We start from the raw sequence: 13295 nt of genomic DNA on the forward strand, positions 1-13295 counted from the left end.
ACGCGTGTTCAGAAGGCGGCAAAAACGAAAGGGCAGAGAGCTACGAACTGAGAGGGACGGAGGGTTGGCCTTAGGACAGCTGCAGGAGGGGGCACAGAAACGATGGTTTAACTCTACCTTCTCTTTCTTTTCTACGGCGCTGTTACGGTGAAAGGTCTGAGATATGACGGGGCCGCATCCCAGTGTGTGTATGGTATCCATAGAAAAGTCAAGCCTCGAGGCTCAACCACGCCTCAGACCTATACGGTAATTCATCCACTCTATGACTGTCTTGAATTGCCCAGCCAAGATCTTCCAAATCATCCGTCAAAAGAAAATCCGGGGACTAGATTTTCTGTCAAAATTATCCAACTGTTTTTCGGATCCCAGAAGTCCCGTGCCTACCTCCTAGACGTTGCGTCTCTCTCGCCGATCTGAGAAGCTTAATTCTGGAATTGATATTGGACCAGACTCTACTGTATATGGGGACATAGTGACGTACGATTAGTGCCTCGTAGACTATGATACAGTATGACAAGAGACATAGTCAAGGATCCCATTTCACTGTTCCTGTCACTGCGTGGGGCGGCCCCACCAGCAAGGCACTGGAACTCGAGTACTGGGCTATGTCTAGTCTAACCACTGGAGTTATTATACGACTTCATCGGAGAGAGGGAGAGAGATGCGAATCTCCTTGCATTAGGAAATAATGTCCTGTACAGTGCTGCGCTGTAAAATCAATTCCATACCGAGACCCCTCCGCTACCCTGTGCGTGTGCGAACAGTACTGCGATATCGATGGATTTACTAGTTGTATTATCATAAGTTCTCTAAATCAATTCTCAACATCATCTGCGCCTTTTACAGTGCTTTCGCTGCTACGACACACGGTCCAACAGCCATGCCACAGCTCGTTCAACAGCATTTGATGGCAACTCGAATTCCTATTCATACCAGAGTTTGTACTCTACAACCAATATATCTCTAAATGCCGCGTTAAATTGTGAACAGCGCTCCTTCCATCCCCAACCCATCTAATGCCCCTTATTCCCCCCAGCCTTCAATGCCAACGCCCGTTCACTCCATCCACTGCCACCTCCTTCCCTCTCTAGTACTGATTCGACCGTCATACCTTCTCCAATCTTCCTGCCAATGATCCCTACATTTCTCGTGCTCGGTATCCTCAATACCTCCCGTTCGATTTGCCATCCTACATCCTCCGCCAATCTAGCTACCCACTCCACCAGGCAAGCATATTGACTCCCCTTCCCCGGCTGTCTATGCCGTCGACCAGAGAGGTCGTGCGAGCAACAAGGAATCATCAAAAACGGGCATTCAGAGTCCATAGCTAGGAGCGGTGTCCAAGGAGTCAACTCATCAGCATGGTTAGAGATGATGAAAGTTCCGGCCGGGAAGACACCGTCATGGATCCCATCATCTACATTGCCACCCAGCAATCGTGGTACCAGGACCAGCTCATGAAGGTTTTGTTCTGTGCTTGAGCCCAAAACACCCCAGGTTTTTCGCCTTCTGGCGTCGAAGCCCCAGCCTGTGTACCCCTCCCTGATCAAGATGTCCACCAACACACCATTTCCGCAACCAATATCTACGAAGCCGGCTTCTAGACCCCGATCCATGTCCTTCCATAACTCGATTAGGAATGCGGCGATGAGGATGTCTTCGAATACATGTTTCCCAGGATCAGTATTTTCTACCCATCTATCGATTAACCGCTTTGCATGCCGTTCGCGAAGTGAGAGGTATGTAGTTTGAAAGTGTTCTCTTGGGATTATCTGGTCGTGATAGACTCGCTTGGTATATCCCGCTGTGAATCCGTTGCCGAGTTTATGGATCCTGGTAAGGAGATGGAGGGCGGTTCTTTCCAACCGGTTGTTAAGAGGAACGTCTGGGAATAAGCGATAGTATATGGACACACTTTTCCCGTCCTCCCCGTCCTGCGAATACCAGAATGCAAGTGCCCGCACCGTTGGTAGGTAATACGGTAACGCTTCGGGCGTGTCGGAGTGGGATTGGTAGACTACTAGTGCTTGCCTATCTTGACTCCCCTCGTAAAATGTGCATGTTTGTTCTGCCGCCGCGTCACGCTGTGGGTTCCTGGGTACGAAGCGGCGGAGGACGGTCCGATTTGGCGTAAAATTTGGTATTAGCATTGGCCTAGGAATGCTCATATCTAGTTGGAGAGGGGGTGTAGGGCTATCAGACAAGATATCAGCTCGTAGAATCCAGCTGGAATTGTAATTTGGATTGAGGATCATTTCGTGCATAACCGAGGTGAATATTTCTTGAGTGAAGGTGCATGGTTTGGAGAGTATTGGTGTCCATTGTTCTAGGGTGTCGCTGGTGGTTTGGTAGTAAAGAGGCGTTGGTTGGATCGTTGTCTCCATGGTATGATAGACGGGGGTTGAGGTAGGATCGCAGATATAAGTGGATTGATGCCAGAGTTTGAGTATTATACGGTGTATCAAAAAATTCATTATTAGGAAAAGCGAAAATTGGAATTCTCTCAAATGCATGGATCTTCCCAGAGAGTCCTCTAAGCACTTTTTCTATTTTCAATGTATGTCGTACACGAGATAGCATGCGCTTCTGTTGCATCAGATCTGTTCCTTAAGTTTGATGGCATCATATAACATCACTCGGGGAATGGTATCGTCACTAAACTTCTCGCGCTCAGCATATTATGCTGCTGTCACGAAACTAAACCTCGGGGCAGGACCTTACTATCTCCTCCCTTCTATAAAAGGCCCCTTTCACATTCACCTTTTCCCCCCATCTGGAAACAATCCAAATCCCCCTCCACGAACGGAAGCCCAACCGACAAAACAAAAAACAAAAACAAACTCTCCTTATCCTCGAACAACAGGTCAAAACAGGCAACCATGCATACCAAAATTCTTCTCATCCTACTGTTCACCCTCCTCACACAGGTCCTCCTCGTTTTCGCCCTCCCCTCCGGGGACGCAACCTCCGACGTCACCAAAGAACTGGACAACCTCGCCCTGGCCATCGTCCCCTACGCCACCGACACCAAGGACGAGGGCGGGGTCTCGGGCTACTTCGCTAGCGGGAATGTGACGGGCATGGGTGACTTCGACGGCTGGTACAAGTGCGAGACAAGCGGAGGCTCCCCGAGCGCCGTAGACGTCGACATCGCTGCTATCAGGCTCAACAATCTGGGCTACCAGCACTGCGTGCAGGAGAATTATAGAGGGTCGCACTGCACAAAGATGATGCACTTTGGGAAGTATGTACTCTCCCTTTTCCCATCTCATGAGAGGACAGAACGGAAGTTGTGAAAGGGCTCGTTGGCTGATGGTTTGAGTAGTGCGGCCGTCTCGCTCTGCGGTCCGTACAAGGACTACATTTATTGCTTTCGCGCTGGCTTTGCGGCGAGCACTATTGCGCATAGGTGTGAGTGGAATGGGCTTGCTGGGGGGTATTTCGTGTTCGATGATCCTAGCTCGTTGAGGTTTCCTATTCATATGAATTAGGAGCGCAGTCGGGGTCTTGAGGTGGGGGCTCAGATAGTGAATATATTGTTTAGGTTAATTTGAATTATCTTTGGAGATTTCCCCCCCTTCTTTGGCCCCTTTGAGCGTGTGTAAGGTTGTGAAAGTTATTGTGCGAGGCTGTGGAGTTTTGGTGGAGGGATGGTATTGCTGTGATGGCAGGTGGCGATGGAATGCTTCTCAGGATGAACCAGCGTTCTACATTCCCACCCGGATGCGCCAATGATATGCCCAGGAAGTGGAACCTTTTAAGAGTGAGTACCGCAATTGTCAACCCCTCTCTCCCTCTTTCTTCCACCCCCTTATCATATATCAAGGCTTAGGAAGTAGCCACCATACACAATATTGCCTTATTTGAGGTAGGAGCAATTGATCCAATAAACGAGCACCCATCCAAATGCAGTCGCCACAGCCTGGTCGGACCATAGTATGCATAATTTATTAAACCCAACGATACAAGTCGATCCCTCCACCCTCTTCCAAACACTCAGGTCCATACCTATATTGTCATCATCGATATGATAATACCTTCTCGGCTAGAGATTACCCAAAGCCCCCTCCTCCTACTACAAAATCTTCTAACCAACCATCTCGCGACCAGCGTATGATACAACACTGCTACCATTCAAGTCCAAGTTCACCCGCCAACCGAGAGCCCACATCTGAGCTTGGTAGGTCTGTGTCAAAGCCGAGACCAAGAAGCCGACAAGTAGAGGCTCGCACTGAGTGTTTTGGTATTCCGGACCCCTAACGCATCACATTTTTATCGAGAAAGTGCTGGATAATGGAAATGGATGGCTAGAAAGGTTAGACAATCTTGGGGACTATAGCTCGCTTTATCCTAGGTTTGCTGTTCTGATGTTCGTCCGTTGGCCGTGTGCTGCGGCCAGTTTACTTAGGGGCCAAGCAGCCCCTTAACCTCCTTCAAAATTTGAGTTCGTCGAGTGATGTACTGTGAAATTGTTAAGCCTCCCTTGGTTCTTGATATGATAATATTATACTCGAGCACTGAACGTTACACTAAGATGCTCTTTCCGTAGCTGGCCTCCCTGTCAGACTGGTGATTGACTGGAATGTCTCCCGACCAACATACCTTGTCGCCACCCTTCCCTCGCTCCCAACCTTCCTGTCGTGCCAATCCAGAGCTACGTAGTCCTCCATCATAGCCGCCGTATACTGTACGGTACTCGAGTAGATAATCCAAATCTACCCGAACAAGGGTTTGGCCTGTCGGTGGATGCTCAGTGGCTTACACTCAAGTTCATCAAAATGTATAGTACTCTACCCCAAATTTCTAACTGCACAAAGCAGCAGTCAAGTAAAACACAGCAACTCCCTTCAACTCTAACCCGGGTCCAAACACCCACGTGGGCAGGCTACTGTCGCACGGTATCATACGCTGCGGGTACCCTAGCGTAGCATAGTGGCAGCTGATGGCGGTATGATAATATCCCCAACTATACTCTACACTGCTCTGTCCAACGGTAGATAAGACGGGGAGAAAGTGGGTGATCATGTCGTGCGGTAGATAAACTGTTGTGCTACGAGGGAAGACAAAAGGGCAAGAAAGGTCTCCTGATTTCGGCTTGCTGATTACGGCAAGCCACAGCACCTTCTGCGTCCGAGCTTTTGTGCTATGGTAAGTTTCGGAATTTTTCGAGCTCGACGCAGGGTCGTAGCTGTCGTGGAAGAGTGGGGGAGGGAGCCACAGAGGCCTTTTCGCCGTTAGATGGTGGCGCCAGCCAAGAGTTTATTCAATTTGTTTATCCCTACCGTCCCGGACAGGGTACAGTACAGCATAGTACCGGTACCGGTATTTGCGGGTTGTTTGTTCGTTTGTGTTGAGTTATCGATAAGATAATCTCGGATGAGACGAGGGAGATGGACGGATAGATTGATGAGGATGAGGAGGTGGTGGTTATAATTTTGGAGGACTTATGATAACTTGTTCCTCGTTGGATATTATAGCACTACGAGTAGTGAGATCGAATCCGGGATTGTCTTCCGCGCGGGTGGTTAGGGATTGCTCCCACGATACCATACCAGTGGTATGATAACGGTATTTTTTCCACTGAGGTTTGGGCTTCCGGTTTGTTGATTCGTTGATTACTGGTATATATCACACCAGTAGAGTTCTAACAAGACTACCGGTACTTTCTAGAAGAATGATGGAACAGGATGGAGTGCTTGTTGCGCCATAGGTGAGACCTTCCTTATTTTCAAGATTGGGAGAGCTGCCTTGGAGAAAGCCAGGCTCTGTTTCTGCAAGCACGATAATAATTATGTTATTATGATGGGGAACCGGGGATTGAACCCTTCTATGATATTTCCGCACAAGGAGAGCAGAACGGTTACTTGGCACCGTGCGGGTACAGAACTGTATAGTACTCGTACTGCATGTATCATACCAGTAACTTGTCACACAAGTATGATACTGTAGTATCGGTAGCACTAGGAGAGCAGCTGACATATAAGCTATTTCAATGGTCTAGCCAACTGGGTCAGGTAAACGCAGTTGAAAAGGCAAATGCTCAGAATATTTGTGCGTGCGATAAAGACAGCCACTTACGGTGACATATCACATGCCGCATACCAATTATCGGTCCAAGATACTTGCCCAAGTACGAGTATGGTGGCCCTCCGATGATCGCTGGCAAGAAACTGGGACGAGAGGGGCCCTCATTTCTCCCTCGAAAAAATAAAATAAAATAAGAGAAGCTTCCCCGAACTTGACCAGAATCTCGGCCGGAGAGCTATCAAAAGGTTCAAACCAGACCTTGAGCGACAACACCCTCTGGTGAAAATCGATAATTAGCCGGTCCATCAGCTAGACTACTATCGTGCCGGCAAACTTGCTTTGCTGCGGGTGTGCAATGCGCAGTAAAAATAGTACCGTGGTATGGGAGGGGTGGGTTGGAACAAATCAGATGAAGAGGAAAGCAAAGCAGGCAAAAGCTTGTCCGTCCATCTTCAAAAAAAAAATACCTCATCCCCCAACAAGCACACGGACAATCAGGCGGGTTCTCTCACGAGTGTCTGTGCTTCTGAAGGAAAAGAAGATAACCTTGCCCCTTCCTGAGAACTCATCATACATGCGTTTTTCCTTCAAACGAATTATCATGTCGAGAGAGGAGGGGGAGGGGCACGAGATAGTGGCAGCACATAATCGTCGTTGGCATAGTAGAATATCGAAATCGAGCTTCCTAGGTGCCATACGCAAAACCTTGGGGAAGTACCGGTACTCCTCCTCCACGAGCCGCACTCACTCACGCGTACCAACGCCTTTTACTGTAAGTTTTTGAGCTTTATCTCTTGTCTTCCCACTCTGCCACTTTTTTAAAAACCCCCTACCACACATACACATACACATACACATACACATACACACCTACAATCCTTTCCTACTTCCTGCACCTCCCTTTCCCACCATTTCATACTTTCTTTTTCTGCTTTTTCCAGAATGGACGAATTCTATCAAACGTACGAGAAATTAATCGGTAACCAGAAACCCGTCCCGCATGTGCCTACTCACCAAAACGATGGGAGGCCGGATCCAACACCACTCAACAACAAATTGAACCAGAAGGGTGGTCCTTCAATACCCATAACAAGGGACAGGCCAGACCAAACCTCGCCTACAAGGGAAGAAAATAATCCAACATGGACAGCCCCGGATCACAACCTTAACCCAGAACCTACAGTGCTGTCGCAACATGAGATCCAGAGCTTATTCTCTGGAGCCCCTGTCTTTGCGGCGTCTGGCAAGAAGGCTTCCGGGGGGTTGAGACCTAGGGTCATGTTTCCTTTTGACGAGGATGCGGAGGATCGGAGAGGGTTGTCCGATTGTCCCCCGATTGAGCACGCGGCGTTTTCTTTGTGCACTTCGAGACCGCACCGTGCGCTGAGCGGGTATGAGAATACGACGGATCATGGATTGGTCAATGAGGAGCCGAGCATGCTTTCTTTTCAAGGGATCGAGCCAGGGACCTGTGGGTGGGAGTACTTTTTGAAATACCCCGTTAGTGACTCTGAGAATAGGGATGAGGAAGAGGATGATGATGTAATAGCTGGAGGAGGAAGGGAAAGAGAAACAAGAAGAGCTAGTCTTGGGAACGCAAAAGGAGGTTTGCGAACAGTGGAAATGGGATACATATTTGAGAGGTTAAAAGAGTTGGGTGAAATCTATCACGAGACCAAAAGCAAACTACCCAATGGACGGAAGCCACTACAGGGAGGGGCACAGCGAGGGATACTGGAAAAGTACTCTTCATTGGAGCTTTACACAAACTTATTTACCAGGCTATTGTACCCCCCAACCCGAATTACCACAGCCGACCTCCACGATCCATATAGCTTAAAGGTTCAGATTGTAGCTTTGAGGGAAACCCTTGCAATGGAGAAGCTTTGGCTGGATTTCTCGATTGTGGGATGGAGGATACGGCTAGGGCAGATCTTGTGGGGGGAGAACCCCACGGTGGAATCCCCAAACAACGAAGATGGGGAGAGGGGAGCTGCCCCTCTAGGGAGTAACACTGAAAAGGTTTGGCTATTACTCCAAATTCTCCTTGGGTGCGAGTTGGTTGTTAGGATGGATGCCATACTCAGCGAGGCAAACTCTGGAGACTCCTCTGTTATTTCGATGGGGTTAGGGAACGAACTACTTGACGAGTCTAAAACCATGGGATCTAGGAAGGTTGAGTGGGATATCGCCCTGGCACGGCGATGGCTCGAAAACGTCAAACTGGTCGAAAGCGAAGTTGGAAAGGAAGAAAAGACAGAAGCTCCCCCAACACCAGCGAAGAAGGGATGGTTCTCGAGTCGTTCTTCAGAGCCATCACCAACGGATCAGAGCGAGTCGGAAGGTGGCGATGACGAATCGACTTTGGGTAGATCCTACGACGCTTTTGTTTGGCCCCGGAATCACACGAGGCAACTCTCTGGGCTGCTATATTTCGCTAGACGCCTCCAATGGCCACAGATAGAACTTCTATCCGCCATGCTGCGGGAGAAGTTGAGCCCACCGTCAAGCTTTTCAACCCCGTCGCAGTCTATGGCTGTTACACCTTTGGATACTCCATTATCTGGAGCTGGAGGGAATGGGTATTTTCCACCATTTGTAAGGCCAAAGAGGGTCAGGGAGCTGCCATCATCCGGGATATCATCCGATAGTAGCTTCGGAATGGGTGGGAGGGGATCTGGATTCCCGAAAGAGATGGGATTTGGAGGGTGGCTTTCAAGGACGTACTTCTCCGGGTTGATACTTCCTGGGGAGGGATTGCCTCACTTTCTCATCTCTACACTGCTGGAGAGTGATGCTTTAGCGGTCGAGAAGCTTGGGTTCCGCGCAAATCTGTATAGTGGATTTCAGTACGATGGAATGACGTGGTGGAGTTCATCCAGCACCGTGGGCAAGGTGTTGGCCGGGTATGATGGGTCGAGGGAGGTTGGAGGATGGATTGGACCTTGTTTAGGGAGCGGGCTCGGAGAGGTCGGGATTATTGATGACGGATGGGTTGATGCTGTAATGGTGCAGCTGGACGAGGAGCCGAGGGCTAAAAGACCGTATGCCATTAAGGAAGAGTCAAATCCATTGGGAAAGGGGCCCAAAGGCAGCAGGGCAGTGCTGTCGAGTGATTTCACTATGCCACGAGATGAAATTAATGAGGAGGAAAATGTTATTCTCGAAGGCCTTGTGTTTAAGGGTGTCGCTAGAGAGCCTGGGGAGCTGGCTGGGGAGCTTTCACGTTACGAAGTTGAGCTTCACTTTTCCATTCTCCCGCTAAACGAAAAGCTCGAGGTCAAGCTCACCTACGACGTCTTTTTCATCAGTTCATTCCCATGTCTTGAGCCCCCAGCCAGCATGAACTCGGTCAAAACTGGACACCTACTACATAAAGACTTTCCTTATCAGTCTGTTGCCGTAGACGCATTAACAGAAGAAAGTTTTAAGGACAGAAATAGCATCCTTGTCATCGAAGCCGGCGGTGTAGATGGGGGTAGTGAGGTGCTAGCAAGGGCATGGTGCTCAATGATAGGCACTCATGCTATCATAGGTAGAAAAGGAAGGACGTGTTTAGGTTGTTGTGTTAGAGAAGCAAGTGGGTTGGGTATCGGCGTTGTTATCAGGATTGCATGAGATAGCATCCCCCAATAGGGCTAATATTATTTTCGCATTTTTAACGTCGGTGTTAGTGGTCTCTTTTCTCCACCCCCCCTTGTTTTCCCCTTTGCCCAATTGTTTCTCAATTAAATAATTTTATAAGGTATAATTTATGATGGGAAATGAATGTTGTTGGCTTGGGTCTCTTTGAATAAGCGGCGGATGGTAGTACGAGGCGGGTGCCAAAAATGATGAGTAGTGTAAGAGGTTTCCACTGAAAACGGCCATCCATATTCACGACCTTCCAACTGATAATCCAGAGAAGCAATCCAAATCAAAATTTGATCTACAGTATTAACACAGCAAATTGAGCACCTCCGTGCCGGGGTTTTATCATATCCATGATCGAACCTAGCGAAGCTTAGCTGACTCCAGCACGAGTGATCGGCAGTGATCGCACTATAAATGGAATTTCGCAACATCAAAACACAACCCGTGCGATTGTAGGCCAGCCTATACCGATCAAACTGTGAAAGCTGGTCGATTCTTGCTGTGCGGGGATCTCCCGGAGCTGGGGCGGTCGGTAGGGGAATATGTGAAAGAGGAAAAGGGGGCCACGGGAAACTTGGAAATTGATCTAAGATAGTAGGGGTTTGAATGTGGAAGTATGAAGAGGCTTTGCCCATGACGCTGGAAGCGTTAAGATTAAAGTGCGGGAGAGGAGGAGGAGGAGTGATATTATCTTATTAAATACGAGAAGCTGGGAATAGTGTATTCCAATACGGTTGTATTTTGGAAAAAAAACAAGTATTGAGTAATGGGGGAGGGGCGGCTCTATATTATGATGGGTTGTAAGAGTTAGGGAGTAGGCAGTAGAAGATAGTAACTTAATAATATAGACTTTGCAATAGTACTACTTATAGTGAAGTAAGAATCGTCAAAGCTGATAAGAGCTGAAAAATGAAATGTTTTTCGAAATTAAAAGAGCATCACTTCTTTTTTTTTTTGGAGAAATAGCTATTTAGTAATGATAATCTTTTTTTTTTTTCTTTTCTTTGCATCTGGCGCACAGGACGCATCTAATAATTTCTGCTGATGTGTTGTAGGGGGGAGTGGAGGAATAGGAGGATCTAGTTTCTGCAACTAATTAAACCTCTGCCACGTTAGGATTACAGTACTCTCTCCCCTGACTGCTGTTCCTAGTGTATTTATAGCTCGTATCTTTGTGCTAGAATTTATTATTGAATATACTAGTAGAATAAGACTTGCACTTAATCTACTAGTGAGTCTAATAAGTGATGGTAGTCTACAAGGGACCTTGGATTTTGGCGCAGCTCCATAACTTAACTTACTTGGTGTATGGGTATGATAGCAAGGGATAATTGGTTCCAAACTTCCCAATCTTCACCCCTATTTTGTTTTCAGTAAATATGATAGAAAATATATATCTACATTCCTCGAGCAGCATAGTAAGGGATACAGCCAAAGCCCTGGTTCCACCTGAGAGGATATGCAATAGAGCTTCACTTGAAGTAATTATCCAATTTTTTGATGAGTGTTTGGGACGCCATTTGTGTTGTTTTCATTTGGGTTTTATGTACCCATCATGAAATGTCACTCGCAAAATATCTGAATCTTCTTTGCCAAGCCTCCCTGCATAGGAGCCGCATGTCTTATTTCGAATAGACCATGCTGCCCCACCAGCCACCACTTCAACATTTTAGCGACCATCACTGGAGCTCAAGCACCGAAACATCCCCCCACCTCACCTTGTCAATGAGCTCAAAATCTTCGACTGAATCCTGGGCACTTACCCGCCTTGAATCCCTTCTTCCTCTGCCGGAAGACTCTCTGAGGGATGTGATTACTTACGCCCTCTCGCTCACCGATCCGAGTGGAGTTAGCTCCCACTTTGAAGTAGGAAACCTCCCTCTTCTAATCCGGGCTGAGCTAACATTGCTAGGGCCTGCTCGGCAGCACCGAGGAAGTTCTAGACTTCATTTCAGACTTCAATTCCAGACTATTCCCACAAAGAGCTACGCGAGAATCTACAACTTTACAGTCATCCTCGTCTACCTCGTCCCTGAATGCTCCACCTGCAAAGAGACGCGGAAAGAAGGGTAAACTTCCAATAAACCGGTATGCGAACCGGCCACGGCAGGTGGAAGGACAGTTTGGTAACCCGGCAGCGGTGTACATGAAGAAGGACGTTGAGGATGAGTACTATACGGGTGGCAGCAAAGGGCCTACGTCGAAGCCGGTGGATTCACCGTCGCCTTCATCTTCGGTACCCGTGTCTAGGACTGCTACGCCGGCACCTAGGAGCGCTAGTCCGCAGAGAGCGCAACAGAAGGCTCAACAGAGCAGCAACAGTAATATCGGCGGGAAACTAGTCTCAGACTTATTAAACGTCAAAACAAAAGTCAAAAAGGCCCCGCAAAAGGTGCACGTAACAGGCGGTGTTGCCATGCGAGGAGCATCCGCCGAACTCACAGACCTAGAATCCGCCCTGCGAGCGCTCGAACTCTCCACGAATCCAACATTAACCTCAAAGTCGCAAAAGTGCAATTGTGCGGGAATGAAACACGAGGTCCTCTCTGCTGCGCCAAACTGCCTCTCCTGTGGGAAGATAATCTGCATCAAGGAGGGTCTTGCGCCCTGTTCCTTCTGCAACACACCATTGATACCCCCGGAGGAGTTACAATCCATGGTCCGTGAACTCCGTGAGGAAAGCGGCCGGGAAAGAATGGCGATAAACAACGCGACGCAAAAACGCCCGGAAGTGGTGCACGCGCCAAAACCGTTCTCGAGCTACGATAGCACGCCTAAAACCAATGATGAAGGCCTTAAGAAGGCCACAGAGCACAGAGATCGTCTCTTGGGATTTCAAGCGACCAGCGCTCAGAGGACAAAGATTATCGATCAGGCAGCAGACTTCGAAACACCTGCCATGGGCAGCAGCATGTGGGCCACACCACAAGAGCGCGCGCTACAATTAAAAAAGCAGCAAAAGGCTATGCGCGAGATGGAGTGGAGGGCGAAAGAAGACTATGAAAAACGCCAAGTCGTCGTTGCGATAGACCTAAAGGGACGCCAGGCCGTGCGAAAGATGCAGGAGATTGAACGACCGAGAGAAGATAGTGACGATGGGGATATAGAAGAAGCCTACGACGACACATTAGAAAGAGGTGGCACCGCCGCCGCTACCGATAGTTCGACGTCAAAAGGTGGGGCCTACTCCCGCAACCCGCTCCTAAAAGGCATGATCAAGCCAGTGTACGATAGCGGCAAGGGCAAGGGCAAGGGTAAGCAGGGGGATGAGATAGTAGACGCCAGGCCAGGGGCGTACGCTGGTGGCTCGCGCGGCTGGCGGAGGGTTCAGGATGATTTCGCGGATAATGAGGGGGTGACACTCGATGGGGGGGTTGGAAGGGAGGAGAGGGGGACGCAGGGGGAGGAACCGGCTTGTGGGTAGGAAGGGTGGTTGGCAGTTGTGTGTGTGTAGAGAGGGGCTTACCTAAGTGGCTCTGGGGTGTTAAGTTAGGTAATATATGCCCGAACCAGAGCTATAGAATGAGTGAATACTCTGGACGTGGGCGTATGTGAAGGGTATGTATTATGCTCCCTAGAGAAAAGGTTGCTGAAATTGTCTCATCGGATAAGCTTGATTTGTTGTGAGACTCACG

General features: G+C 48.7%; 3 protein-coding genes; 2 read left to right on the forward strand and 1 right to left on the reverse strand.

Annotated features, from left to right (window-relative positions):
• Window positions 1-1013: 1013 nt before the first annotated feature.
• Window positions 1014-2384, reverse strand: GSTUM_00012186001 (uncharacterized protein; the record flags this gene model as incomplete). Its single annotated transcript, XM_002842394.1, has 1 exon — window positions 1014-2384. The coding sequence occupies one exon, from the start codon at window positions 2382-2384 to the stop codon at window positions 1014-1016; it is 1371 nt and encodes a 456-aa protein (XP_002842440.1).
• Window positions 2385-6267: 3883 nt separating this feature from the next.
• On the forward strand, window positions 6268-9811 carry GSTUM_00012187001 (uncharacterized protein). XM_002842395.2 has 2 exons: window positions 6268-6799; window positions 7015-9811. Exons 1-2 carry the CDS (start codon window positions 6629-6631, stop codon window positions 9643-9645), a joined length of 2802 nt encoding a protein of 933 aa, XP_002842441.1. The 5' UTR covers window positions 6268-6628; the 3' UTR covers window positions 9646-9811.
• Window positions 9812-11333: 1522 nt separating this feature from the next.
• Window positions 11334-13084, forward strand: GSTUM_00012188001 (uncharacterized protein; the record flags this gene model as incomplete). XM_002842396.2 has 2 exons in its annotated part: window positions 11334-11526; window positions 11573-13084. The coding sequence occupies exons 1-2, from the start codon at window positions 11386-11388 to the stop codon at window positions 13082-13084; spliced, it is 1653 nt and encodes a 550-aa protein (XP_002842442.1). The 5' UTR covers window positions 11334-11385.
• Between the last annotated feature and the right edge of the window lie 211 nt (window positions 13085-13295).

This window comes from Tuber melanosporum (assembly GCF_000151645.1).
Source record: "Tuber melanosporum whole genome shotgun sequence assembly, scaffold_98, strain Mel28".
In the NCBI taxonomy this organism is placed as follows: Eukaryota; Fungi; Ascomycota; class Pezizomycetes; order Pezizales; family Tuberaceae; genus Tuber; species Tuber melanosporum.

What these genes read in the sequence shown, in the direction of transcription:
- GSTUM_00012187001 (XM_002842395.2), top strand. Translation starts at nt 6,629, where the DNA reads ATGTCGAGAGAGGAGGGGGAGGGGCACGAGATAGTGGCAGCACATAAT. An exon ending in GCGTACCAACGCCTTTTACT is followed by an intron (nt 6,800 to 7,014) that starts GTAAGTTTTTGA and finishes ATCGGTAACCAG; the next exon opens with AAACCCGTCCCGCATGTGCC.